General features: G+C 60.8%; 1 protein-coding gene across 1 annotated transcript in view; it reads right to left on the bottom strand.

Moving 5' to 3' along the window:
- Window positions 1-24,176, bottom strand: part of CDH4 (cadherin 4) — a 254,354-nt gene that overhangs the window by 51,666 nt on the left and 178,512 nt on the right. The window contains exons 3-4 of the mRNA XM_075527720.1: window positions 13,251-13,477; window positions 4,187-4,192 (exon numbers count right to left, since the gene is read on the bottom strand). Of these exons, the coding sequence (XP_075383835.1) occupies window positions 4,187-4,192; window positions 13,251-13,477 (233 nt within the window). The remainder of the gene's footprint in view (window positions 1-4,186; window positions 4,193-13,250; window positions 13,478-24,176) is intronic.

Below are 24,176 nucleotides of genomic sequence, written 5' to 3' on the forward strand. Positions count from 1 at the left end.
TGAGGGGGAGGGACTACTCGACCACCAGGTTGGCAGCTCAAATCCACCACCCGCCCCGACAGACGAGGCTGTCTGCTTCTGACAGGGTGGCAGCCGTGGAAACCTCAGGGGTGGTCCTGCTGGGCCCCCTGGGTCGCCGTGAGTGGGAACGAAGCCCACAGCGTGGGTTCGGTTTGAGTGGACCCTGTGGGCGGCCCTGCGACCTGGGCTGTGGTGTCACTGCATGATTGGAGCGGGGACAGCGCCTCTCCCACAGGTCACAGGCCATCCGGCAGGTCTTTCTCCGCAGCCCCCAACGACCACCAGGCTGTCCCGGGATGCCAGAGCCTCTAATGAAGGAGGACAGGAGCAGGGGCTCAAAGCTCCCCTGGGTCTCAGACGCCTGCCTGGGTCGTGATCGTCCCCGGCTGTCGGGGCGCCTGCCTTGGGGGTGGCGGTGGGTGTATGGCTGTGTGCAGGTGAGATATTCGTGGTTTGTCTGTGGACCGTGTGTGTGTGCTATGCACATGTGTGGTGCATGTGAAGAGCAAGCGTGAGTGTGCATGTGCCGCGTGCCTGCACAGGAGGTGCAGAGTGCGCGCCTGCTACGTGTGTGTCTGTGAGAGTGTCTGCGTGGGTGTGTGTGTGTGTGTGCAGGGGAGATACGCATGGTGTGTAAGTGTGTGCTGTTCAGAGGTATGTGGAATGCATGTCTGTGATATGCGTGGCATGTGTGTGAGCTGCGTGTGAAGTAGGTGAACACGTGTCTGTGCTGGGCGAGGACACGGACCATGTGTCTGTCGTGTGTACAGTCTGTAGTGTGTGCACCTGCTCTGTACCTGTGGTGCGCACACACACCCGTGCAGCTGGGCAGGCTGTGCATGTGTGCGCATGCGAGGTGTGCATGGATGCAGGGTGGCGTGTGGCTGCCAGCAGAGGAAAGTCGTGTGGGGGTAAACCGCAGGGGCATCCCTGGGTGGGTGTCGACCGAAGGCCTACTCAAGGTGCTGGGCCCCAAGAACACTCTGAGCTCCACCTTGCTCACAGCTCCTGGGAAGGCCCCACCCACTCGATGCCTCAGTTTCCCCATCCTCCTTTTGGCGAACTGCCCAGCTGGTGCGGCCAGCCCTCGCCCTGCACTGGTATTCACACACTGCCTGGCCTGCACACCTGCCCCAGCGCACCTAATCCCACATCTCCCCTCCCCTGACGGCCCGGGTCCACCCAGGAGCAGGCTCCCCACCAGGCCCGACTACGCACCGCCGGGCTGGAGCTATCTGACACGGATGCTGACGCGTGGGTGCATGCGTGCTTGCCGAAGGTAACCTGTGCTTGATAGCGGTGTCTCTCTCCACACAGCGTGCCCACAGCCCAGCCCAGGTGGCGAGGGGCGGGCCGGCGGCGCTCCACTAGGGCTCTGCGAGCTCATTTGCATTTTCTAATTGAATTGCTATCAGCTTTCCTGCAAGACTGCACAAAGTACCAACCTCCTCTCTGCGCAGCACGGGGAGGGGCCGCCCCGAGTGGAAGGAGGAGCCGCGAACTGGGCAGCCCCCTGTCCACGGAGAGCGGCCGGCAGGGTGGGTGCCTCAGAACCTTGACCTCAGAGAACGCGGGCATGGCAAGAGAAATTAGGGGTCCGCTGCGTGTGGCTGTCCCGAGAGGGGCTGGCTTCCAGGCCCCTTTGGAGAAGCATGTGCCTGCACACGGCTCTGAAGTCTGGGTGCTTCTTTAGAACCTTCCACTAACAGAGACCCTGCTCACGTGACCCCTCTCACTGCCAGCTCCCCTTCTCCAGACCCGCCAGGTCTGTCAGAATGGCGCCTGACCTCCACCCTCGCCAGCCCAAGGCCCTTTCATTCCCACGAGGCCCGGGACAGACTCGCACCACCTGGCTGCCTCCTGGACCAATTCTGATAGCAAACATCCCACCCAGCTCCCTCTGCCTCTCTGCCAGGCTCCAAATTTCATAGCAGTGGCCACACGGAACTCAGAAGGTAATGGGGTCTACTAGGCACATGGGGACAGGCTGGAACTCAGCATCAGAAATGTTCAGGATACAGTTCTTTGGTCAGAAGTGCCTCTTCTCAACCATGCCTGCAGGCAGACCTCTTTGGGTTTTGCTTGGACACGTGTTAGAAAGCTCCTAGAGATACGTAAGTGCCCAAGTGCTGGTTCAGTGCCCACAGGACTCTGCAGTCCGTCAGAGGCCTCGGCCTGAGAGCACCCAGCTCTGGCTCCGCGGGTCAGCAAACCCAGCTCTCTCAATGAAGTGCCTGGTGGCAGCCTACTCCCCAAACCTCCCTCCTGAGGAAGACACTCCGCTCTCTCCCTCCAGGCCAGAAGCCTGCTGCTCTCTGCTGCCTCCTGCTGTTGGTGCGGGGTCACTGCTTCTCGGCCGCCCTCACCATCTCTGGTGCCACAGTCTCCAGATGGAGGAGGCTCGGCTCACAGGGCCCCCCCCCTCGCTCTTCCTTCTTGATGGTGCCGAGACCCCCACTCCTTGTGTCAGAGCTGGCGCACTGACCGGTCCTCTCAGCAGAGCTTCTGTACTTCACTTTCTGGTGGCTTGGCGGGTACACGTTAGGCTGCTAACCGAAAGGTCAGCAGTTTGAAGCCACCAAGCTGCTCCACAGGAGAAAGACGAGGCTTTCTGCTTCTGTAGAGACAGCCTCGGAACCGCATACCGGGGCCATTCTACTGTCCCGGGGTGGCTGTGGCTGGCATCCACTGATGGCAGTGCGTGTCAGCCCCTGCTGTTAGGTGGGAGTTACAGGGACTGCGGGTGGAAAGCTGGAAAGCTGGTGTTAAGTGACTGCCGGCGGTGCAATAATCTCTGTGCAGATAAACACACAAAAACCCGCGGGTTCTCTCAGCGAGGCCTGCCCTGCCCATAAAACAGCATTCACCCACTCCCACCCCATCCCCCCCTGGACAGCTGCTCCTTCCGCCTCTCACAGGTACAGGAGCTCGTGACGCTAGGAGACCTGGTGGCACTGCGGGCTAAGCACTGGGCACCTTGCCAGCCAGAGGTCGGCAGTTCAAACCCACTAGCGGCTCTGTGGGAGGGGCGAGGCTGTCTGCTCCCGTCCAGACTGAGAATGTAGGAGGCTCGGAGGAGCATTTCCACCCTGCCTTGTGGGGGCGCCGGGAGCTGGGTCCCCTCCGTGGCCGCGAGTTTGGTTCTCAGGCAGCCTCTAAGCGGCTCTGGTGTTGCAGGGCTGAGCACTTGTTGGTAGCAGCTGGGGGACGGCTCCGGAAAAGGCAGCTGTCACAGGGCACCATCGAGTCAGTTTCCATGTGTGCTGTTGCTGTCAGCTGCCACAGAGTTGGCTCCCACTGTCAGCAACGCCGTGGTCAACAGAACCCTGCTGCCCTCCTGAGACCCCCACACTCAGCTGTCCTGAGACACCCACAACCGCACACTCAGTCCGTCTCTGTATGTAGCCACTGGGTCAGTCCATCTCGTGCAGGGTCATTGGTTTTTTCTTTGCTGACCCTCCACTTTATCAATCATGATGCCCCTCTCTGGGGACTGGTCTCCCCCAGTCCCATGTCCAAAGTACGCAAGATGCAGTCTCTGGCTCCATCTAAATTCTGACTCACAGCGACCCGTGTGAGAGTAGAGCTGCCCCGTAGGGTTTCTCAGGGCGCCATCTTCGGGGGAGGGGGGCCTGTTGGGACAGTGGCCAGGTGCTCGGCTGCCCCCCGGGGAGAGAAGACCCCGGTGACTTGGTCCACAGAGACTGCAGCCCAGCAAACACATCCTCCTCTGTCCTGTAGGTGGCTGTGGGTCGGCGCTGACTGGACAGACCCTGTCCACAGCACTGCTGAGGAAAGGCCTGGTGATCCACTTCTGTCAGATGAAGATACCGTGGAGCAGAGCTGCGTGGACACATGCCGGGTGGCCACGAGCAGAAAGGGACTGGTTTGGGTTTCCATGGAGACACGAGGCATCTCGGCTGCTCCCGGATTTTGACCCGTTAGGTCGAATGCTTCCATGAAGGTGTGGATCCGGGTCTCTGGGAACTTGTGAGGAGCTTATTCTGTCAGGGATGCCCCATGGCAGCAGCTCTGTGTAAAAATGGCAGCCTTCTGAAGCGGCCTTCCCCCTGACCCCTCCTGCCCACGGCCAAGAGGACCTGGATATTCTAACGCATCATGACGGGACAGTGCAAACTTTGGGATGTTGGTCATTCTGGTTGACCTTGGGCTGTCACCGTCACTGCCCTGATGCGGCAAAATGCCCTGGACACATTTCTGACCGACCAGGCTCTCCTCCTCGAGGACCAAGGTCAGCCTGACCCAAGCCACGGTATTTCATATGCATGGAAAAGTTGGACATCGATTAAGGAAGACCAGAGAAGACCTGGTGCCTTTGAATGGTGGTGCTGGCTGAGGCTACGGAGAGTGCCACGGACTGCCGAAAGGGCCAAGACATCTGCTTGGAAGAAACATGGACAGAGCGCTTCTTAGACGTGAAGATGGCCAAACTTTCCCTCCTGGACTTTCATCAGAAGAGATCAGGGTCCGGAGGGGGACCCCACGCTTGGTCAGTGAAAAAGACGAAGACCTTCTCCAAGAAGCATGGCGTCTAGACCCGGCAGCTGCCATTCTCAATGAAGTCGGGGCTCCTCGGCCCCCCGCCACCCCTTGGGCACTTGCATCCCGGGGTCAACATGCCAGGCGCCTCGCTCTGCTTCTGGAAGACACTCCCTCAGCGCGTTCCCAGGATTTCCAGCCCATCTGCACTTGGGATTGAGTGTGGGTGGGGTGGCACAGCCTCCTGGGGTGCTAGCCAGCCCTCCCCTCGGCCGTGGCCCCACAGCAGGGCTGGTGGGCTTTCCCCCAGGGAGCAGACAGTCGGTGTCTAGGGTGTGCAGGACACGAGACACAGCCACGGAGCTTAGAGAGATGCATGGACAGCCAGCTCCATCCTGAGCTGCAGACAACACATTCGGCGGCCCACCTGAAGGTGCGCTGTTTGCCCCACCAGAGGGGCCACGGGAGAAAGGCCTGGTGCTCTGTTTCCAAAAGGAGCAGCTACGGACCACCCCAGGGTCACAGCCCACCTGATGCACGGCCGGCGGACTTGACGGCAGGGGCTCCTCGTGCTTTCCCTCATCCATGGCCACGCCAGCCGTGCCCACGTGAAGTCCTTGCCAAGCCTGCCTCCTCTGCCCCGAGACCGGAAGAACTGGGTGGTGCTCTGCGACCGAGACCAGGCACTCTGATGTAAACACTTCCACAGACAAGCACTAGTGAAAGGGGGGCATTGTGGAGCAGAATTTTAAATCCTCGCAGAGGGAAGCCTTGCTGGAGTCAAGGAGAGGACACGAGCCCCCGTGGGTGACGCCCTGCGCTCTTAAAGGTGAGGCCAGTGTGAGAGACCGCCAGCTTCCTCACTGCGAGGTGCTCTACTCTTGCAAAGATTTGGCAAACTCCCTGTACGTTGGCTCTGGCCACGACCGTGGATGCCCCGTGGATGCCCCAAAGAGCGAGCAAATCTGTGCTGGAAGAAGCCCTGCTCGGGGCGCCACCGGGCGTCCTGGGGGTGTGTGGTCGGGAGAGACAGGTCCCTGGAGATGGAGAAGCCACGGAAACCAGAAAGGACCCGGCGAGATGGACGGCACAGTGGACTCAAACAGAACAGCTGTGCCCAGTGACTCTGGATGGGCCGGTGTTTCCTCCTACTGTGCACCGGGCTCTGGGAATTCTAACCAACTCAACAGCACCCCGCTGCCACCACCACCTTCACTGCCACCACCTCCTCCACCTCCACCTCCACCACCACCCCAACCTCCATCACCACCTCTTACCTCCATCACCTCCACCTCCACCACCACCACCACCACCACCTCCACCTCCACCATCTCCACCTCCACCATCTCCACCGCCACCACCACCTCCACCATCTCCACCACCTCCACCTCCACCTCCACCTCCACCATCTCCACCTCCACCACCACCTCCACCTCCACCACCATCTTCACCTCCACCTCCACCTCCACCACCTCCACCATCACCTCCACCACCACCACCACCACCACCACCACCACCACCACCACCACCACCACCACCACCACCACCAAGATTTGTGGCCTCAGGACCCACCGCGGCACATCTGGGGTAGGGTATGATTGCTGTGAGTTGGAATAGACTTGAAGGCAATGATGTTTAATTAAAAAAATCATCTCCAGGTCATCTTTAAACCTTAAACCCAGACGACCCCAAGGTCATCTTGAAACGCAGCCATAACCCAGTGAAGTAGAAAAGGCCTGTCTTGAGCAGGACAGACGTTTAGGAACCGTCTCTGTGAGGTCTGAATTGGTAACCACCAATGCCTGGCATGGCACAGGAAGCCCACCGCCACCATCAATAACTGGTGTCGAGGGCGACATGTTGGGCGGCAGCTGGAACCCGCCAGCCACTGTGGGAGACAGACGGAGCTTTCTGCTCCCGTGAAGAGTTACAGACTCGCAGGGACAGTTCTACCCTGTGCTGTCGGGCCGCTGCGAGTCAGAATCGACCCAATAGCAGGGCTTGCTTGCTTAGTGGTCACACTTGCGGGCGGACTCGCTTATGCATTGTGATCACTTCTCTACAGATCCTTCCAGATTTTCAGCACGTGAGCTCCAAGTAACGCCGGCTTCTTGTGGGAACGTGCCGGAGCTCCGGGAGACGAAGTGAGAGGCCGTCTCTCCTTTCTGAGCTCAAGGGGAAGCGTGGAGCGTCTCAGCCGCTGGCCATGTGCCGTCAGCCAGTGCCCTTCTGTAGTGGGAGGCCCCTGCTTTCCTTGTTTGGGGAGCAGTCTGCCCCTGGATGAAACGGAGCTCTGGTCGCTCTTCAGGTGAAGGTGCGGCTTCTCGACGTCATTCTGGGTTGAATGGCACTGATTCACGCTCAGGCACCGAGCCCGCGGCGTGTTCTTGGGATACATCCAATCTGGGCCATGTGCATTCTCATGAGCAGACACGGCTGAGTTCAGGTGTGTTAATACTTGCTTTGGGCTGCACGTCGACTTGTGAGCGAGACTGGCATACAGTTAGCCGCTCTCGACGTTTTTGACGAGGTTCTTGTCGGTATTGGGCGTGGTTTATGGTGGGTTTGGGACAAAGACAAAGTGTGTAGGGATCCCGTTCTTCCCCTCGGACAAGGTTCGTTTTACTTCTTCCCGTGTCGAGGGTGGAATTCACCCCTGAAGCCATCCGGGCTGACTGTTTCTTTGCGGCAGACCTGTGTCAGTCTGGGTGGACTAGAGGAATAAATTCATAGACACTCATGTGTGAATCAGAAAGAGCTTTAGATGCAAAACAGTTTAATATCGAGAAAACATCCCAGTCCAGTCCAGATTAAGTCCCTAAGTCCAATATTAGTCCATTTGTCCGATACCAGTCTATAAATTCCTCTTCAGACTCACGCAGCACATGCAAAGACGCTGAATGCAGGAAGATCACAGGCCAGTGGGTGGAGAGTCTTGTGGATCCAGTGGCGGTGGAAGCATCTCAGCGCTGGCGTGGGTCTCCACGTGGCTCCTCCAGCTCCAGGGCTCTGGCGGCACCAGTGAAGCTTCATGTGGCTTCTCGTCAGAAATGTCTCCCAGGGAGACAGCCTTGTCAGCAGAGTCTCCAAGGGACTAAGTGTGTGTCCCGCCTGCAGCGAGCGCTTTATCTCCTTAGCGCCTCCAGATGAGGTCATCAAGCTGCAACGAGATGGACAGGCTAGACCCCACCCCTTCACTCTGAATCCTCTCAAATTGACAGTAGATTGTACAACCACCCCAAGAGGGGCTCACTGCCAGTTCTCTGTCCCAACCAGACAGCTCGCACCCCCTTCCTCCTTGGGCTTGTTTTGGTGGCTATTTCCCCAGACGACCACCACTGGTCTGGGCGCACGGGATGCGCAGTTCTCTGAGGCTGTCGTTCCCTCTCTGTGGGGTCCTCCTCTTCCCTGCGAGGGCTCCTTCGGAGCCTCCGTCTCTGTCTTGCTCGGTCCGACCTGCTTAGCAGCCTCTGGAAAGAATCAATTCCTCTCGGCATCGATCCTGCTGCTGCAGGGCGACTCCTGGCGGGCGGCGTCACCCGTGACTTCCACGCTGGTATTTTCTCCTCCTGTTCTGAAGGAGCTCCTTCACTGCCTGTGCGGGTTATAATTTCTGGAGACGGGATTTCTGCCTGCCTGTTTTCCAGCGTCAGCACTTAAGGCTAAGTGTTTCCAGCTGATTTCCCCGGGAAGCTGGGCGCCGTGAAGAACACAGCGTCAGGGTTGGAGGGAAGCACTCCCCGCGGTGAGGACCAGAGCCCACCGCCTTCAAGCCCGGATGCCGCCGTGAAGAGAACACAGACCCTCACAGCCAGACCAGGAGACCACATCGGGAGAAACGGACACAGGGCACACAGGGCGTTGGGTTTTCTCCACCTTCTTGGTGAGTGGAGGGGTGTCATGGCCACACCGCGCCCTCCTTTAGGCCTCGGATACCCTTCTGTGACCGGTGCTCTCGGCCGTAGAGCTGAGTGTGTCTGGGGCTCACTGGCCGCCGGCTGCCTTGTGCTTAGCATCCGCATGGGTTTCTGCCATCCTTCCGTTGGTGCCCGCTCTCCACGCCGCACACTCCGGCATATTGTCGGCTTGGACTCGGCCCTGCACATACGACCTGGCGTCCTCGCAGCAGTACTTGTTGACCCACCCTGGTCCAGCCACTGCTTGAATCCAGGAGGAGTAGATGGCCCACCCGTCCCCATTCCCTTCCTCTTTGGCTTGGTGATTTTTAAATTATGTATTCAGTCCTTCATTTCGTAGCGCAGAAGGTATGCAATCTTCTGAGTCTTTTAAAGTGAGTTTCCAGCACCTTGACACAGGTATCTCTGTGTTATCAAAGTTTACTATTAATTTCGCCCTTCCTTACCTCCCAGGGCAGTCCTGTCAACTTGAGCGAGAGGGTGGAGTCTAGCTTGTCAATCAGATCAGACCTGATCCCTCTGTGTGGGCGTGGCCATCCCACGAGGATTCTGGGAACGGCCTCTCTTCCTCCCTGAAGGCGGACACACACTCTCTCTGCTTCACCTTCCTGTGGGAAGCCACAGGGAGCCACGCTGGCAGAGCCAGACCCGGGAGATGCTTCCACTACCACTGGGTCCACAGACTTTCTACCCACTGGCCTGTGACTTTCCTGTATCCGGCATCATTGCGTGTGCTGTGTGAGTCTGACGAGGAATTTAAGGACTAGTATCGGACATATGGGCTAACACTGAACTTATGGACTGGGCTGGGATGTTTTCTTAATGCACAATTACTCGTTGCTATAAAGCTCTCTCCTATATAATGTAAGGCTCCCGGATTTGTTTCTCTGGTCTACCTGGACTCACACAACCGTGTAAGCATCTAACTCCCTCCCCCCTATGCCACCTAGCCCCTCTCAAAGCAGAGGTCATCTTGTGAATGAGTCCTTTCTCTAAAACCCCACAAGACGCCCAGCTGTCACTCACGTGCATTTCCTCCTGTACAGCATCCTGCCCAGCTCCCCATTCTTCTCTGCATTTAAAACCCCCCACCATGTTCTTTCCCTCAAAGAACACACGAAACCCGTGTAGCGCCCTGTCGGTGTCTGTCTGAAAGGTCTTTTTTCAGCCTGACATCTTGAAGGGTGTTTTTGCTGGGTGATGGAATTCTGGCATCACAGTCTGCCTGCTATTTTCTTTCATTGTAGAACGCTTTTCATTGTGAATTCAGGAGCGGGCCACTGAGCTGATCAGTCCTACCCTCGACAGCTCACGCCCAGTGGTCTCATCTCACCCACTTTAGTCTTCCCAAGGCTCCATTGCTTGGCACCCCCACCCAGGCCCCCATTTCCATCCCCCCTTTCTTCTGAACCCCCTGCACTGAGGACCCCCTGCGCTCGGTCCTCGGGTCAGTGCGGCCCTCGGGATCTTGCGATTCCCATTGTCTTCCGGCCGCCGCGATGCTAGCTGAGAAGTCGGCTGAGACCGGCGCCCCTTCAATGGAAGGCTGTCTTTGCTCTCTGCTCTCGGTCCCTAAAACACATTCCTTTTCGGTTATTCTCCTGATTTTAACTCAAAGGTCCACTCGATTCTCTCATTAGATTCGGAGCACGTCCCGCCATTCTTTTCAACCCACAGCGTTTCCACCGTATCTGTGTCGAAAGTCCAAGCACAAAGGCGTCTGTGTGCCTGTGACGGTCGCTCAGACCTTACCTTCCGTCTGTGTCTTCCGGGTGTGTAGCGCTCCCCACTTTAGCCTGGGTTGTTTTCTTTTAATGCTCATAAACACATGGTCATGGAGATGACCCCTCTCCTGGCGGCCGCCTAGGGCAGGGGAGACCTGCCCCTGCGGTCTCCGAGACGGTTCAGAAAGCCCCATCTTGCTCCCGAGCAGCGGCGGGTGGTTTCAAGTGCCCATCTTGGGGCTAGCAGCCCAGTGGAGTGGCGCTCTATGCCAGCGGGCCCTGCCCGTAGGTACTTATACACACGTGCCCGACAACTCCAGCGCCCACCGGGAGCATATCGAGATCCCCAGGCGGCACCCGCTGTTTCTCCTGGCTTTTATTTACACTGCCTTGCCGCCGCCGCCTCAGACACACGGCTATTTTCGGTGGAGCGCTAGACATTTCGTGTGAAGGAATGCAGAAGTCATCTGAGGCCTGGGAGGATCGCACCCACCAGAGAAGACGCGCATTTGCGTCTGCGGGCAATCTCAGGGCACTGCCATTCAGAGACCGGTGCCAGACCCTGTAGGGCACAGGGGCTTCTGTTTAGCCAGGGTCCTGAGGGTGGAACCTTTGGGCTCCCCATCCCCAGTGGCCCCGGACGCCACGTTCTGCGCCCGTCCTCCTACAGGGAGGCAGCGACCTGGCCAGCTCTCGGCTGACCCCCCACCAGCCCTTTAGCCCGCCCTCCAGGGCTTCCTCCAGGACACTTGTTTGTCCCACTGCCCTGGGGCCTCCTGGATAAGGAGGGGGGTGATGTCCCTGCCACCCATTGCTGCCTGGTGCAGTTTGGGGGGCTGGTCACTGAACGCGTGCCCTTCCTGATGGTTCTGGGAAGCTCTCCTGTCTGGTCCTGTGAGGGGCCTAGGAGTTAGCCCCGAATCACAGGCCCCCCCCGGGGGACAGAGTGGGGCTCTGCCAGCCGGACGTCACATTTACAGATCGATTCCCGGGTCCCTTGGCTGAGTGGCTGGGTGGGTGGGCCCCAGGTATCAAGCACGCTCCTGGAGCACCCCAGGGATTCTGGGAGTGATGTCAGCCTGGTCCTGCTGCTCTGTCTTCAGCACCTGGACAGTGCTGCCCAGAAGGCACCAGGTGCCCACATACTTGTCTAAAGAAAGATCAGGTTCCCCAAACTCTCCCTGCCTCCTTGTCGATTCTGACTCCTGGCCACTGCCTGGGCCGGAGTGGCGCTGCCCCTGTGGGGTCTGGGGCTGCATGTCTCTAAGGGGGCAGGCAGCCTCAGCTTTCTCCTGAAGAGCGGCTGGTGGGTCCGAACTGCTGACCTGGAGGGTAGCAGTCCACCCAGTAACCAGTGTACCATCAACAGGCCAGGGGCTAGGTTTGCTCTGTTGGGGAGAATCTCAGAGTTTGTGAAAATGGGGTCATTCCTGTGGCAGTTTGATTTCATGCCTCCCGCCGCCGTCCCCCAAGCATGGCGATGATCCCTAACAGCGCTGGCAGCCCCCACCCGCCCTGCACCCCCACTACTTCCACGGCACTTCCTCTTGGAGACTGCCCTCCCACCCCACCCCCGACTCGGGGGCCCAAGTCCACAACCAGGCCTACAGACGGGGCTGACGGGGAGAGGGAAGTCACACTCCATCCAGGGAAAAACAGGTGCTCGGCATTTTCCTGGGCGACACGGCCACGCTCTCCAGACATGAGCGAGGGAACTTTGAGGAGCTGGTGGGAGCCCGTTGTCTCAGAATCCCGTCTGCCACCAGCCTTCTCTATCCCCCGCTCTGTCGTCTGTACTGCCGAGCAGCCTGCTCGAGTTTTCTGGCTAAGACACAAGTCTCCCTAACAGTCTCCACTCCGATGGTCCCCAAGCAGCTCCCGGGGCGGGGCTGGGTGCCTGTGCAGCTCCCGAGGCCCGGCTCTGCCCTAGGCCAAGGCTGTGCCTGCCACAGACCCTCACAGAGCCTGTCCGAACGCTGACCAGGCAGTGCACGTTTGGAAACGTTTGGATCCTGTTTCCGACATACTGCCCCCAGCTTGCCCAGTGCCTGCACCTACGGGTCAGACCTCCTGATAGCACCTCACGCGCCCCCCTCCGAGCTGCAGTCCCTCTCAGGTTCCTGGCCAGAGGCCCGGCTTTCTCGTCCGGGCATGGACGGGAGGTGTCTGTGACCTCGGCTGGCGACAGCTGTGGCAGGGACGCTGGGGCTGGGTGGAACTGTTCAGGAGTGGACCCCGGGGGCTTCAGTTTGGGCCCCTAAGGCGGCGGTCACCCCGGCGATTGTGGGTGAACCAGGCTGGACCTGAGCCGGCCCTCCCCTTCCAGCAGGATGGGAGACGGCCTGGGAGAGAGCAGGGCTGCCGCAGTGCCACGAGGACACAGGTGAGGATGCCACATGTGGCCAGGGCGTCCATGAACCAGCACCCCTGCTGGGCACCAGCCTGCAGGCACGACAGGCTGCCATGCTCCCCTTGGCCGGGGAGGCTCCTGCCTGCACCTGCTCAACCTCAAGCCTCGGTCTAGGTTTCAGCCGTTTCCCACAATGCTCTCCAGAGCAGCATGTCTCTGTCTCTCTCTGCTCCCCATTTCTCTCTGTCTGTCTGTCTCTCTCCCCTGCTCTCTCCCTCCCTCTCTCATTCTCTCTCTGCCTGTCTCTCCCTTCTCCGTCTCTCTCTCCTCCCTGTCTCTCTGTCTCTGTAGTCATCCTGCCCCTCCCGTCTATCTGCCATTCTCTCCCAGTGTATCTCTCCTTCTCTCTGCCCCCCACCCCTGAGTTAGGCCCACACAGTGACCCTGGCTGGCCCCTGCTGCCGGCCGGCCGTGGGGTCTGTCTGCTGTTCAGCCCCAGCAGGACATGGAGTGGGGGCTGGGGGGCTGCAGGGGCAGGTTCCTGGTTTGGGGCCCCGGTGAGTTCACACCATGGCAGCTGCGAGATGGATAAGCCCCACTCCACTCCGGGCAGCGGTGCCCACAAGCCAGCGGCCTGGACTCTGGCCTCCCTGGGGGAATGTCCCAGAGCCGCTGGACCGGGGGCCGAGGGGCTGTAAGCATTGGTGCAGCCCCGCCCAGCTCACAGAGCCCCCTCACCTTGTGTCCTGCATTCGGGGCCTCGCCCAGGGCCACCCGAAGCTGCACTGCGGTGTTCCACCGCTCGGCCGTCTGGCGGTCTCTCGCCGTCACCGTGAAGGCCACCTGCTTCTCGGGGATTTGCAACTCCCGGGCGGCGAAGACGGTGCCGTCCGCCCCCACGCGGAAGTCCAGGCTGCTGCTCTCGTACTGTGTCCCCTGGGGGCCCAGGCAGCTGCTGAACGTGACTGCAAGAGAGAGAGGGGGTGTCAGACGGGGCACAGCCACCAGGGGGGCTCAGCCCTACAGCACACCCAGAAACAGGGCCTTCTGACCTCTGGGGTGCTACAGGCTTCCTGTCTCCCCTCCTGCCCCAGCCCAACCCCTTCGACTGGCGGGTTTCTGCTCAGGGCCACCCCACAGACAGAGGAGGGAAACCTGCACAGGAGCAGCGGGGCCTTGAACCCCCGGCCCTTCCTGACCCCTCAGGACTCAGCCTCCAGGCCCTGAGGCAGGAAACCTCTGTCCTCCAAAGCCACAGGCCTGTGGTCTCTGCTACAGCCGCCCTGGGGACCTGGCCTGGGGCTGTCCTGGGACCACTGGCCGCCCAGAGCAGACCAGGCCCTGCCTGGCGCAGATCCCTGGTTTTCCGTCAGTGAGAGGGATGCACTCGGCCTGGGCTGAGTGTCACGAGGTTTCCGTGTGGCTGGCCATGACCACCCTTCGCTGGGGCCCCAGTACAGCTCTGCGTCCCCGGGCCGGTCAGGAGGCCAGCTGAGGCGCCCCTGCCAGGTGCCGCCGGCGCCTCTGCCATTCGTAACTCCGTGGCCATCTGGATCCCGTTAGTGGGTTAGAAACAAGGGCCTGGGGCACCACCAGTGTCACACCCCGGGGTGAAGCTGGGCGTCTGGGTGACTGGGATGGGTGTGTGTGTGTGTTCAGGATCCGTGCTTTAAGCTCACAACTCTGGACATTTTAGAAATGTCAATGTGGCAACTATGAAATTTGGTGCAAGGGGGCTTCCAAAAGATCTTGGGGGGGGATCCCATGACCCTTTAATTCTATCTCCCCCACCCCACGAGCGTCCTGAAGCTCCCCCAGGCACATTTCTGTCTCCATAGCAATAAAGTAAGACGCTAGCCCATGGAAACTCAGATCACAGCACAGGCCTCCACTGGCCAGGGAGTGAGGACCTGACGCCCCAGCAGGGTCCCGCTCTACTGCCCCTGTGGCTAGCCTCTGAGGACTGCTAGTGACCGCCGTTTGTTTAAACAAACATGACAGGAGACAGCAGGGATCCGGAGAGAACCTGGGTCTGATTGTTTCACTCTCTCAGAGAAGGCGTGCGTCCCCCTGGGCTGGCCCTGTGCCTGCAGGTCACTAGCAACTCCTGCTACACCGAGATCTGCAGGGTGGAAGCCTCCCCCCCCATCTCCTCTTTGCGGGCACCTCCTTCTGGGGGCCCCAGGACAAGCAGAAGCAGCCTCTCTCTGAGCCTCAGTCTTCATCCCTGTGAAACAGGAGCACGGAGAGGGTGGGCGCTGACCTCGGGCCTCTCAGTGGTGTTGGCTACGCAGCCAGGAGGCAGAGGCAGAGGCCCCAGCCACGTGGTGTTTGTGCACCTTTGTCTTACAGCGTCTGCAGGTACTCCCAGGCCTGGCATCCATCCGACCCCTGTCCGAGATGACAGGCATGCCCCTGCCTCCCGGAGCACCGGGCTCTGCAGGGCCCAGCAGTGACAGTGTGGAGAGGAGGCTGCTCAGGGGCCAACAAGGCTGGGGACTCCCCTGGGGCAGGGGCTGGGGTGCTGACGGGGCCTCCAGATGGCCACCATGTTTGGGTCCTGCCAGTTCCCGCCCCTCCCCGTGTCCCTCCACACGCATGCACGCACACACGTGTACACACTGCAGAATCCGAGATGCAGCATCCCACTGCAGTGGCGGACAGCCCAGCTCACTCACCCCTGGGCGTCCCCACCTGGACCAACCGGCCTGGGGTGCCTGGGCTGCAGTTGTTAGGTGCGCTCGGGGAGGGAGAGTGCATGCTGGGAGGACAGGATGGGTGTGGTTCTATGTTCACATCCTGATCGGAGAAGAGGCGGGGAAAGAACAGAAGCCTAGTAGCCAGGACTCTGTCCCCCAGCCTGCGGGCACCATCTGGGCTCCCAAACCAGCCCCCTGCTGTCGAGGGGGTACTGACTCCCAGCAAGCCCAGAGGACCGGGTGGGCCTGCCCACGCCCTGTGGGTGTGGAGACTGTGACTCTACGGGAGCAGAGAGCCTCGTCTTCCTCCCGCAGAGCTACTGCCAGTCTCGAACTGCCGACCCAGTGGTTCACAGCCCAAGAAGTGCTCCACTCTGCCGCCCGGACAGTGCTCTCAGAGTCAGAGGGGCGAGCCAAGCAGTGCCGGGCAGGCACCGGGGTCCCCAGCGTGCAGCCTGTCTGGTGATGTCACAGCCAAGTGCAGAGCACCCGGCACAAGCTTCTCGATGGCAGCCAGGGTGCAGGTGCACACAGACAAAGGGGCAGAAGACCACCTGGCCAGCCACCCGCTACCCTTCCCAAGTGTCCATCTGTGCCAAGAGTGGGGCCTCTCCCAGGACGGGTGCCGATCCTGTCCCCTAGGAAAGGACCCCCTGCCCCAGGCGACAGGTGACTGACTCTGGAGAGGCAGAGCCGTGTGGACACTGGCGGCCAGCCGTCGGCAGAGCAGAGCCAGGTGGACAAGGTGGCTGTGAGCACCCGTGGGTGGCGTGTGTGCGCTGCGTGGACAGAGAACACCTGCACCTGCCCAGGGAAATGGCAGCGGCTTGGCTACACTTCTAGAATCCTCCAGGAGAGCCCCCCGCCCCCGGAAGAACACCAGGGCTTCACTGACGAGGGGGTGGCTCTGTGGATGGACGTGGTCAATCTGGGGGCACCCAAGGCCTCCTCCACGGACTCTGTGGGACGTTGAGAGCTTCTCAGACATGCAGCCCAGCTCAGCAGAGACACCCCAGCCGGGAACACCCCTTGGAGCCCCTCCGCCCCGCTTCCAGCCAGTCCTGAGAGCAGAAGGCCACTGCTGCTTGCGCTCAGCTCGAGAAGAACTGGCTGTAATTAGGGCTCCAGATATGGGCACCCGCCCTTTCCTGGTGCCCTGGTGGGCGAGAACATCATCCTCACCTGCCTCCCTCCCCGACAGGTGCAGCGAGGCTTGGCTGACGCAGTGCCAAGCCAGCCGCCGGGAGGTGGGGAGGCGCCTGCAGCTCCCTCCATCAGAGCCCGCGCGGGCTAACCCGGCCTCCTCGTCATTTTTAATTGCTTGCTTTCGAAGGAGCGGTGACAGCAAGTGGGAACAGGTAGTGAGTGACGTGCAGCTTCCTCTCCATCTGCCGAGGCCCCCCCCTCCCCGACATTACAGATCGTTTACTGGCATCTTCTCGGGCAGGGAAGTTTCACCTGACACACTGTTTTTGCTGGTTTTCAAGGGGTGGGGAGCGGGGAACGATGGATGGGCTGGAGGTGGGCTTGCCGCTGGAGGGCTCCATCTGCCTCCCACAGGCCCCCCAGTCCTACATCCAAGCCCCTGTGCGGTGGGGACCCCAGGGTGAGGCTGGCTTGGGGCTGTGTGCAGGGCAGTCACGGGCGGTCAGAGGCTTAGGGGCTCTAGGTGAGAACAGCATGTGCCAAGGCCCAGGGCTGGAGAGAGAGGCCCAGGGGCCAAGGTCTGTGAGGAGCTTGTCCCCCCAGAAGCGGAGCCTGGAGGACTCTGGGCGCAGGTGAACACACAGGTGAGTGCGCAGGGCTGCTAGACCCAAGGCCAGCCTTTCAAACCCACCAGCTGCTCTGGGGGTGAGGAGGAGGAGGAGGAGGAGAAAGAGGAGGAGGAGGAGGAAGAGGAGAAGGAGGAGGAGGAGGAGGAGGAGAGCAGGCCTGCTGGCACATCGGAGAGGTCTCAGAGGGTCACCAGGGGTCAGAGTTCACTGGACAGCAATGGGCTTCCTTTTTGAGGTCTCATGACCGAGTTCAGACCAACCAGTCAGCTTGGGGGTTCCAGCACGCACACAGTAGCGAGGCTCCCCAGCACCCAGCAGTAAACAGCACAGGGCGGGGGCAGGGTCTCTGACGCCCTCTGGCTTCCTTGAGGTCACAGGCAGAGAGGTCAGACACCCTCCACTCGCCCTCCTTCACCTGCGGACACAAGTCTACACCTGTGCGGAGCCTCGGTGGGCGTGCACAGCCAAGCCGTGGTCACACGTATCCGGGCTCAAAGTCAGGGCACCGCTCTGCAACGGCGACAGTCCCCGTCTCTGCTGCCCCACAGGGACACAGCCTCGTGGACATCACAGAAAATGCCTGTTCTCAGCAGGATGCCACCCACAGGTTTTGGGGACACATCGATAACAGGGGACTTCTCTGGGAGTCCAAGGGGGGGCATGTTTCCCTGCCCTGCGGAAGTGGGAGTCACAGAGAGCAAGACACACTCGCCACCCTGGGGTGCAGGGAGGGGGCGGTGGGGGCACGCCTGGCTCTGCTGGGCCTGGAGCGAGTGGGGTGGGCAACTCTCCCCCATCACACCCAGCCCCCCCCCCCCTGTGTGATCTCCCTGCATTCTGCATCCGCAGCTGCGGGAGTCTGAGGAGGGATTTGTGGACTGGCATCTGACTTGTGGATTTGAGTTGGCCAGGGCTGGGAGGTTTGCTCACAGACAATTACTTCTTGTATAAAGCTCTCTCTTACACATCCGCGAGTGTCCCTGGCTTTGTTTCTCTCATCAGCCCAGCTTCACACATCTTGCTGGCTTGTCTGCTTCAGAGCAGACAGGATGTGGATTCAGGCCCCCCCCCACCCCCCAGCTCTTCCTAGCACGCTTCCTTCTCTGCAGGAACTGAAAGGGCAGCTTCAGTGGTGGCCCCAGGGCAAGCCCTCCATCCAAAGAAGTGTCCTGAGATGCCCCGCCGCATTCACTGCCCCCGTCCCCCTGCGACTACTGGGGATAGACTGTGCAGTCTGCACCCCCACCTGGTGGGGGCCACTCTCCCCTGCTGCCCGCCTGCTGTTCACTGTACTAAGCCACACGGGGCCTGCACACGGAATCTGCACTGTTCCAGCGTTCCCCTCAACCACCCCGGGTTACCAGCCACAGAGGGAGGCCTGTAGGAGCTGGGACTGCCATGGGGTCTCCCAATGCCCACTGGACCCCACAGTCTGAGCTCCAGGCCAGCCCTGCCCTGCACACTTTGGCCACTCGTCCCGTGGGGGACAAGCTGACGAGTGAGGTGGGTCTGGAGGCAACTGATGGCTGCACAGGTCCGGAGGAGAACCTCATACCCAAGGCCCCTCAGCAAAGCAGCATCCCTGCACCCCCCACCTGCTGCTCGCCGGACCGGAGGATGCTCACAGGACGCATCCTGCAAATGAAGCATGCATCCCAAGGGAATCGTTCCAGCACAATGTCGACATCAAGTCTAGATAGAGAATGCTTTAAAAAATGGCCAGCAAGGTGCTCCCCTAAAATGTGGAAGTGCTCCAGGGCATTTCATTCCTGCTGTGAGGTAGTGTGCAGACCGCTCACTGAGCTGGGAGTGATTCTCCCCGAGGGACTTCGACCACGGAGAGCAGGGTGCTGGAGGCAGAGGGGTCCTGGCCAAGTCCCTGCTGCTCTGGGCTCTTCACCTGTGCAAGGAGGCCCCACCCCCTCGGCCAGCAGGTGCCCCCAGCCGCCCCATGGAGGTCCCCAGCCTTCCTGAGAGAACAGCGTTCTTGGAGCGAGCAAGCGGGCGGGGAGGAGAAAGACTTGTGGGAGGGGCACTGGACTTTTGGGCTGGCTGTCTCCTGCACTCCTATCATGTGCGATTAGCACCTACTGTGTGCCAGCTGGGGGCGGAGGGGGTTGGTCCCGGAGCGTTCCCTGTTCAATCCCCGGGCAGGGCATCTCACACATGGTCGCGGAGGCCAGCGTGCTGCTCTCACGCTGCGCAGGTTTCGGCAGAGCCTCTGGTCTAAGGCTGGGGAGAAAGGCTTAGTGATCTACCCCCCAGAGCAGCAGTTAAACCCCCGTGGGTCACAGCGAAGGTTCTGCCTCCGAGGGTGGGGAGGGCCTCTGAGGGGGTCACGCGGGGAGAAGAAGAGCCCCGTTCTGGGTCCCTCTCTACCACCCCACCTACGCAGTGACAGCCAGATGAGAACCCGGGACTTGGAGAAGAACCGCCCCAATTGGATGGCGGTGCTGACAAGGCACGGAGAGCCCCGGGACTGCCACAAGAGCAGACAGCTGTTTGGGAGGAAGGAGCCCCGGCAGTGTAGTGCCGATGGATTGGGCTGCTAATCCCAAGGCCAGCAGTTCAAGACCACCAACTGCTCCGGGAAACAACGAGGCTCTCCCTTCTGTAAAGAGCAAGTGTCGGAAACCCACGGGGCCCTTACATCCTGTCCTTATAGGCTCGCTATGAGCCAGAAACAGCTAGAGGGCAGGTTTTGGGGGACGGGGGCACAGGGGGGCGGGCAGCGAGAATGCTTCTTAGATGTGAGGACAGCGAGACTTTGCCTCAAGTGTTTTGGGCACGTCGTCCGTCAGGAGGGAGCGATTTCTAGAGAAAGGGCATCACGGGACAGTGGAAGGCTGTGGATAAGGAGGATGGACACAGCGCTGCAACCCTGGGTTCACCCAGCACGACCATGCGGTGGACCGGGCCCAGTCTGCTGTGCCCGGGGCTCGGAGACTAGCACTAACCAGGACGGCACCTTCTGCTTCCCTGGCAGATATCACTAATCAATCACTGCTCTGTCTCTTGAAGAGCCAGGGCCGCCACGTAGAGCAGAGCTGCAGGGCAGTCCTGCCAAAGCTGCCTTATGGTGAGACCACAGCTCCACCCACACCAGATGCCCTCAGGGCTGCCCCCCACTGCAAGCCCACTCCCCATCCCAGCAGCCCACCCCCCTCACCCCAGCAGCCCTGGGGCCCCAACTTAGAAGCACAGCGCACGGACATGTCCGTCTGATGTCTGACAAAACAGGATGCTGTCCCCTCTCCTAGCAGACAGGGGGCACGGGATCCTGACACCGCAGAATAGCTGGACAGAGGGAAGACTAGCCCCTCTAGGTAACCACAGGGACCCGATGTCCACAGGCGCAGGCAGCATGAGTCGGCCTCCCTCTCATTCCCATTGTCCCTCTTCTGGGGAGCAGCGGTGCCTGCGATCTGCCGGCGGCAGAGCTGTACATTTTGCGGTAACTCTCAGGCTTTTGTGATTTAAAGCCTCAATTATACACGGAGCCCGATAAAGACGCGGGGGAATTATCTCTCTCTGTGGGCTGGGAGGGGAGGAGCCGCAGACCGAGGTTAATGCTTTGGTGAAATATTTCCACCGCGCTGCCCAAGTGCGATCTCACTGATGCTCTCCATGGCGGATGCTCTCGGCGGGGGAGTGGGCTTGCGTGTTTGGGAGGGAAGGACAGGCACTCTCACAGGCCTTGGTGGCTGGCCAGCCCCCAGCGGCAGGTGGGCCTGTCTCTCTGGTATCGGCGCACACACATGGCCCAGACTTTTAAATAAAACGACCCAGGAGGCACAAGCCACGGGGCTGCAGAAGGCTCCAAGGGGCTGGGGCGTACTTTGGGGTGAGCGCTGGCACCTCAACTGCCCTGCAGGGGTGCTGGGCGAGGCCTGAGCTGAAGACTGGCTGAACCCCAGCCTCCAGAGGCGGGTGGTTGGGCCTCACACAGCAGACTCAGAGAGAGGGAAGGAGAGCTGGGGCTCGCGCTTCCTGTGACCCTGGCCCCACTGCCTGCTCCCACGCTCCCAAGGGTGCTGTGCACCGTATTTACATTCTTAGTGAGCTACCCAATCCCCTCATTGTGCCAGGAGTACTCCATTTGCATATTTTCGCCCAGTGGTGCAGGCTCCCTGGGGCCACAGTGGGGGGCCCAGGGCTTTGGCGGGTCCCTGCCTCTCTCCTGGCCTGCAGGCAGAGGTGGGACGTTCAAACCTGCCAAGCAAGCTCTGGCCAGCTCTGCTTGGGCACAGGGTAGCCTTGAGCCAGGGTGGGCTGGGCAGATCAGGGTGGCCAATAGCAACAATGGGCAGGTGCCCACTGCTGAGCATGGGGTGGGCGGCTGGACAAGGGAGAGAACCCGTCCAGCCGGCTCTGGCTCCAGAGTTTTGAGCACGCAGTGCGTGGCAGCATTTTCACCAACCCTGCAGATGGTCCAGCGGCCGGCCAGTGCTTCCCGGGTCAGGCGCGACTACAGAGGTGCCCGGCAGTGCCCACGGGGAGAGCTAGCTGGTGCCATCTGTGGGAAATAGGTGACTTCCCTGTGGTCAGTGCCCCTCCTGGGGCTCTGCCCCCCACCCCATCACTCATTACAGAGGCTGCTGCAGTCCCCGAGCTAAGCCTGAGTGTGTGGCTGGACTGTCCAGGAGAGGCCTGGGAGAGAGCATTTTCTCACACATGGGGCAGAGGGGACGGAGGCTGTGCAGCCAAGGACTAGCACTTCGGTGCCTGTATGTCTGGGTGCAGGGATGACAGGGTGCTGGGGTGGGTGCAGAGGTGCTGAGGTGGGTTCAGGGGCGCTGGGGTGAGTGCAGGGGTGCTGGGGTGGGTGCAGGGGCACTGGGGCCGTGTGAGCTATGGGCTCCTTGGCTCTGAGTGCTTTCTGAGCTCTGGCTGCGAGCCAGGCCTGAGTTCAGTGTGGCCTGTGATGTTGCCCTGGTTGGACCCGCCGGCTCCTCTGGGGGAAGGCCCAACTCTGAGGGTTCATCACAGGACACCCCTGTGCACTGGGGAGGCAGTAAGCCTGACAACACACCTGGTGCCCCCCCGGTTCTGTGGCCCAGCCTCGGGGACCAGCCTTGGGCCCTGCCAGGCAGCATCTTCCTGTCCTCTCCAGAGCCCTCAAGCCACACAGTGCCCTGTCCGAGTCCGGGGAGGACAAACACATCGTGGACAGGTGGGGGAGGGGGGCACAGGCCAGGCTGCCGTGGGGACCCACAGCAGGGAAGTGGCAGGGCAGGCGGGGGCACGCAGGGAGGCACCTACCACCTCTGACTGGTCCCAGGAGAAAGGGGTGCCCCAGGCAGCAGAGCCCCATCACCCAGGGACTGGCAGGGCAGATGGCCCATCACGGCCACCCCTGCCTCATGTGGTGGGGCCCGGTCTGAGCAGTGTCTGCTTCCAGTTCTGCGGGGCATGGACCCAGGAGACGAACTGCCGAGTCAGTGGATCAGTGATGGTGCTGGCCAAGAATGCTGCCCAGACCGTGGGCTTCCTGAGAAGGAACACAGCTGTCTCGGAAGGACAGGCAACGCGCTCCTTAGAAGCAAGGACGGCCGGACTTCGTCTCACGTACCTTGGGCGTGTCATCAGCAGAGACTAGTCCCTGGAGGAGGGCATCGTGCGGGGCAAAGGAGAGGGTGGTGGGAAAGAGGAAATCCTTTGAGGGCACGGATGGGCACCGTGGCTGCCACAATGCCCGCCAACAAGAACAGGCCTGGCTGGCCCCACAACACACGCAGGCTGCCCGGGCCGGCCGGACAGCTGCAGGCCGGATCCCTCTTGTCCCCAGCAAGGGCACGTGCCGGGCACATCGGCTCCTGGTGCAGCAGGGGCAGCGAGGGCCGGCCGCTGCTCACTTCTCAGGGGCCAGTGGGAGCTTCCTCCGGGTGTGGTGAAGGGCCCAGCCTGGGGACTGGGCCGGCTTGGCAGACGGAGAGAGGACCCTGTGCTACACAGAGCCACACACCCTGTGGTCTGGGACACCCAGGCTGGACAGGCTCATGCAAGAATCTTCCTCAGCCGGCATCCTCTCACCTGGCTGGCTGTCCACTGTACAACATGTGATGTCCCTTCCAGAGCCTGAGCCCTCCAGGGGCTGTGTCCAAAGAAGCAGAGCCAGACAGCATTCTGGTGGTCCGTACAAGCCTCGACGGCTGGTTTCCAGAAAAGAATTCCAGGCCTTCCTTCCAGGTGCACCTTAGTCTGGAAGCTGATGTGTGCCCTGAGTGTCTGAACTGAGAGGAGGGTCTCTCCCATCAATGAGACCCCCTGGGGTTGGGCACCCATTAGAGCTTCAGGGTGCTACTTGAGGTGGGGGTCCCTGGAGTAGCTTACTCACAGGTGCCTCGGAAGAAAGGCCAGGCTTTTTTCCCGAAAACCCCACAGCCCGGTGCTCTGACACACACGGCCGGTGTGTCCACGGGGGACATGCGTGGGCGCGTGCTGACTGAGCTGCCCCGAAAAGGGCCAGCAGAGATGCGGCAGGTGGCCGGTGGCTTGGGCTGAGTGTTGAGGAGGGCAGGGGCCCGAGGGGGCCAGCACTGCAGCGCCCACCTTAGGGCTCAGCTGGCCTGTCCCCCCTCGGCCTGCTGCTGGACACGGGGAAACGCTGGGCATCAGGGCTGACCCACAACCATAATGCCGATGCTGTGAGGGCCGCTGGCGGTGCAGTGGGGTAAGCACTGGGCTGCTAACCGGAAGGTCAGCGGTTCAGACTCACTGGCCGCCCCGTGGGTGAAAGGTCGGCACTGCACTGCCAGACCCAGGGCCCAGCTCCATGCGTCCACTGTGCATGACACAGGCTGGCGGCAACAGCGAGGGAAGCGGTTCTCCTCCAGGGCTGGCCACCCCTCCGCATGGGGACAGCTGGGGTCATCCCACTGTGGGGAGTCCAGCGGCTGCAGGCTGTGCCTAGGTGCAACTGGCCCAGGGAATGTGGCCTTGCCTGGAGGTCCGGGCTCACAGAGAGAGAGAGCAGGACCTTTCACCCCTCCTTCCCGTCCCCACCTCCCCTCTGCGAATGCCTCTCCCTTCAACCTTTCCATTTTATTGGAAAAATTTAATTGGGAGTTCTGAAAGGTCACAATTAATATTGCCAAATGAAAACCACATGGTAAAGAAGCGCCGAGTAAATATTGCCTAAACCCACGGCTCAGGCAGCGTGCTCACATTGAAAATGAACTGGTGGGGGT

This window comes from Tenrec ecaudatus, chromosome 12 (assembly GCF_050624435.1).
Source record: "Tenrec ecaudatus isolate mTenEca1 chromosome 12, mTenEca1.hap1, whole genome shotgun sequence".
Taxonomy (NCBI): domain Eukaryota; kingdom Metazoa; phylum Chordata; class Mammalia; order Afrosoricida; family Tenrecidae; genus Tenrec; species Tenrec ecaudatus.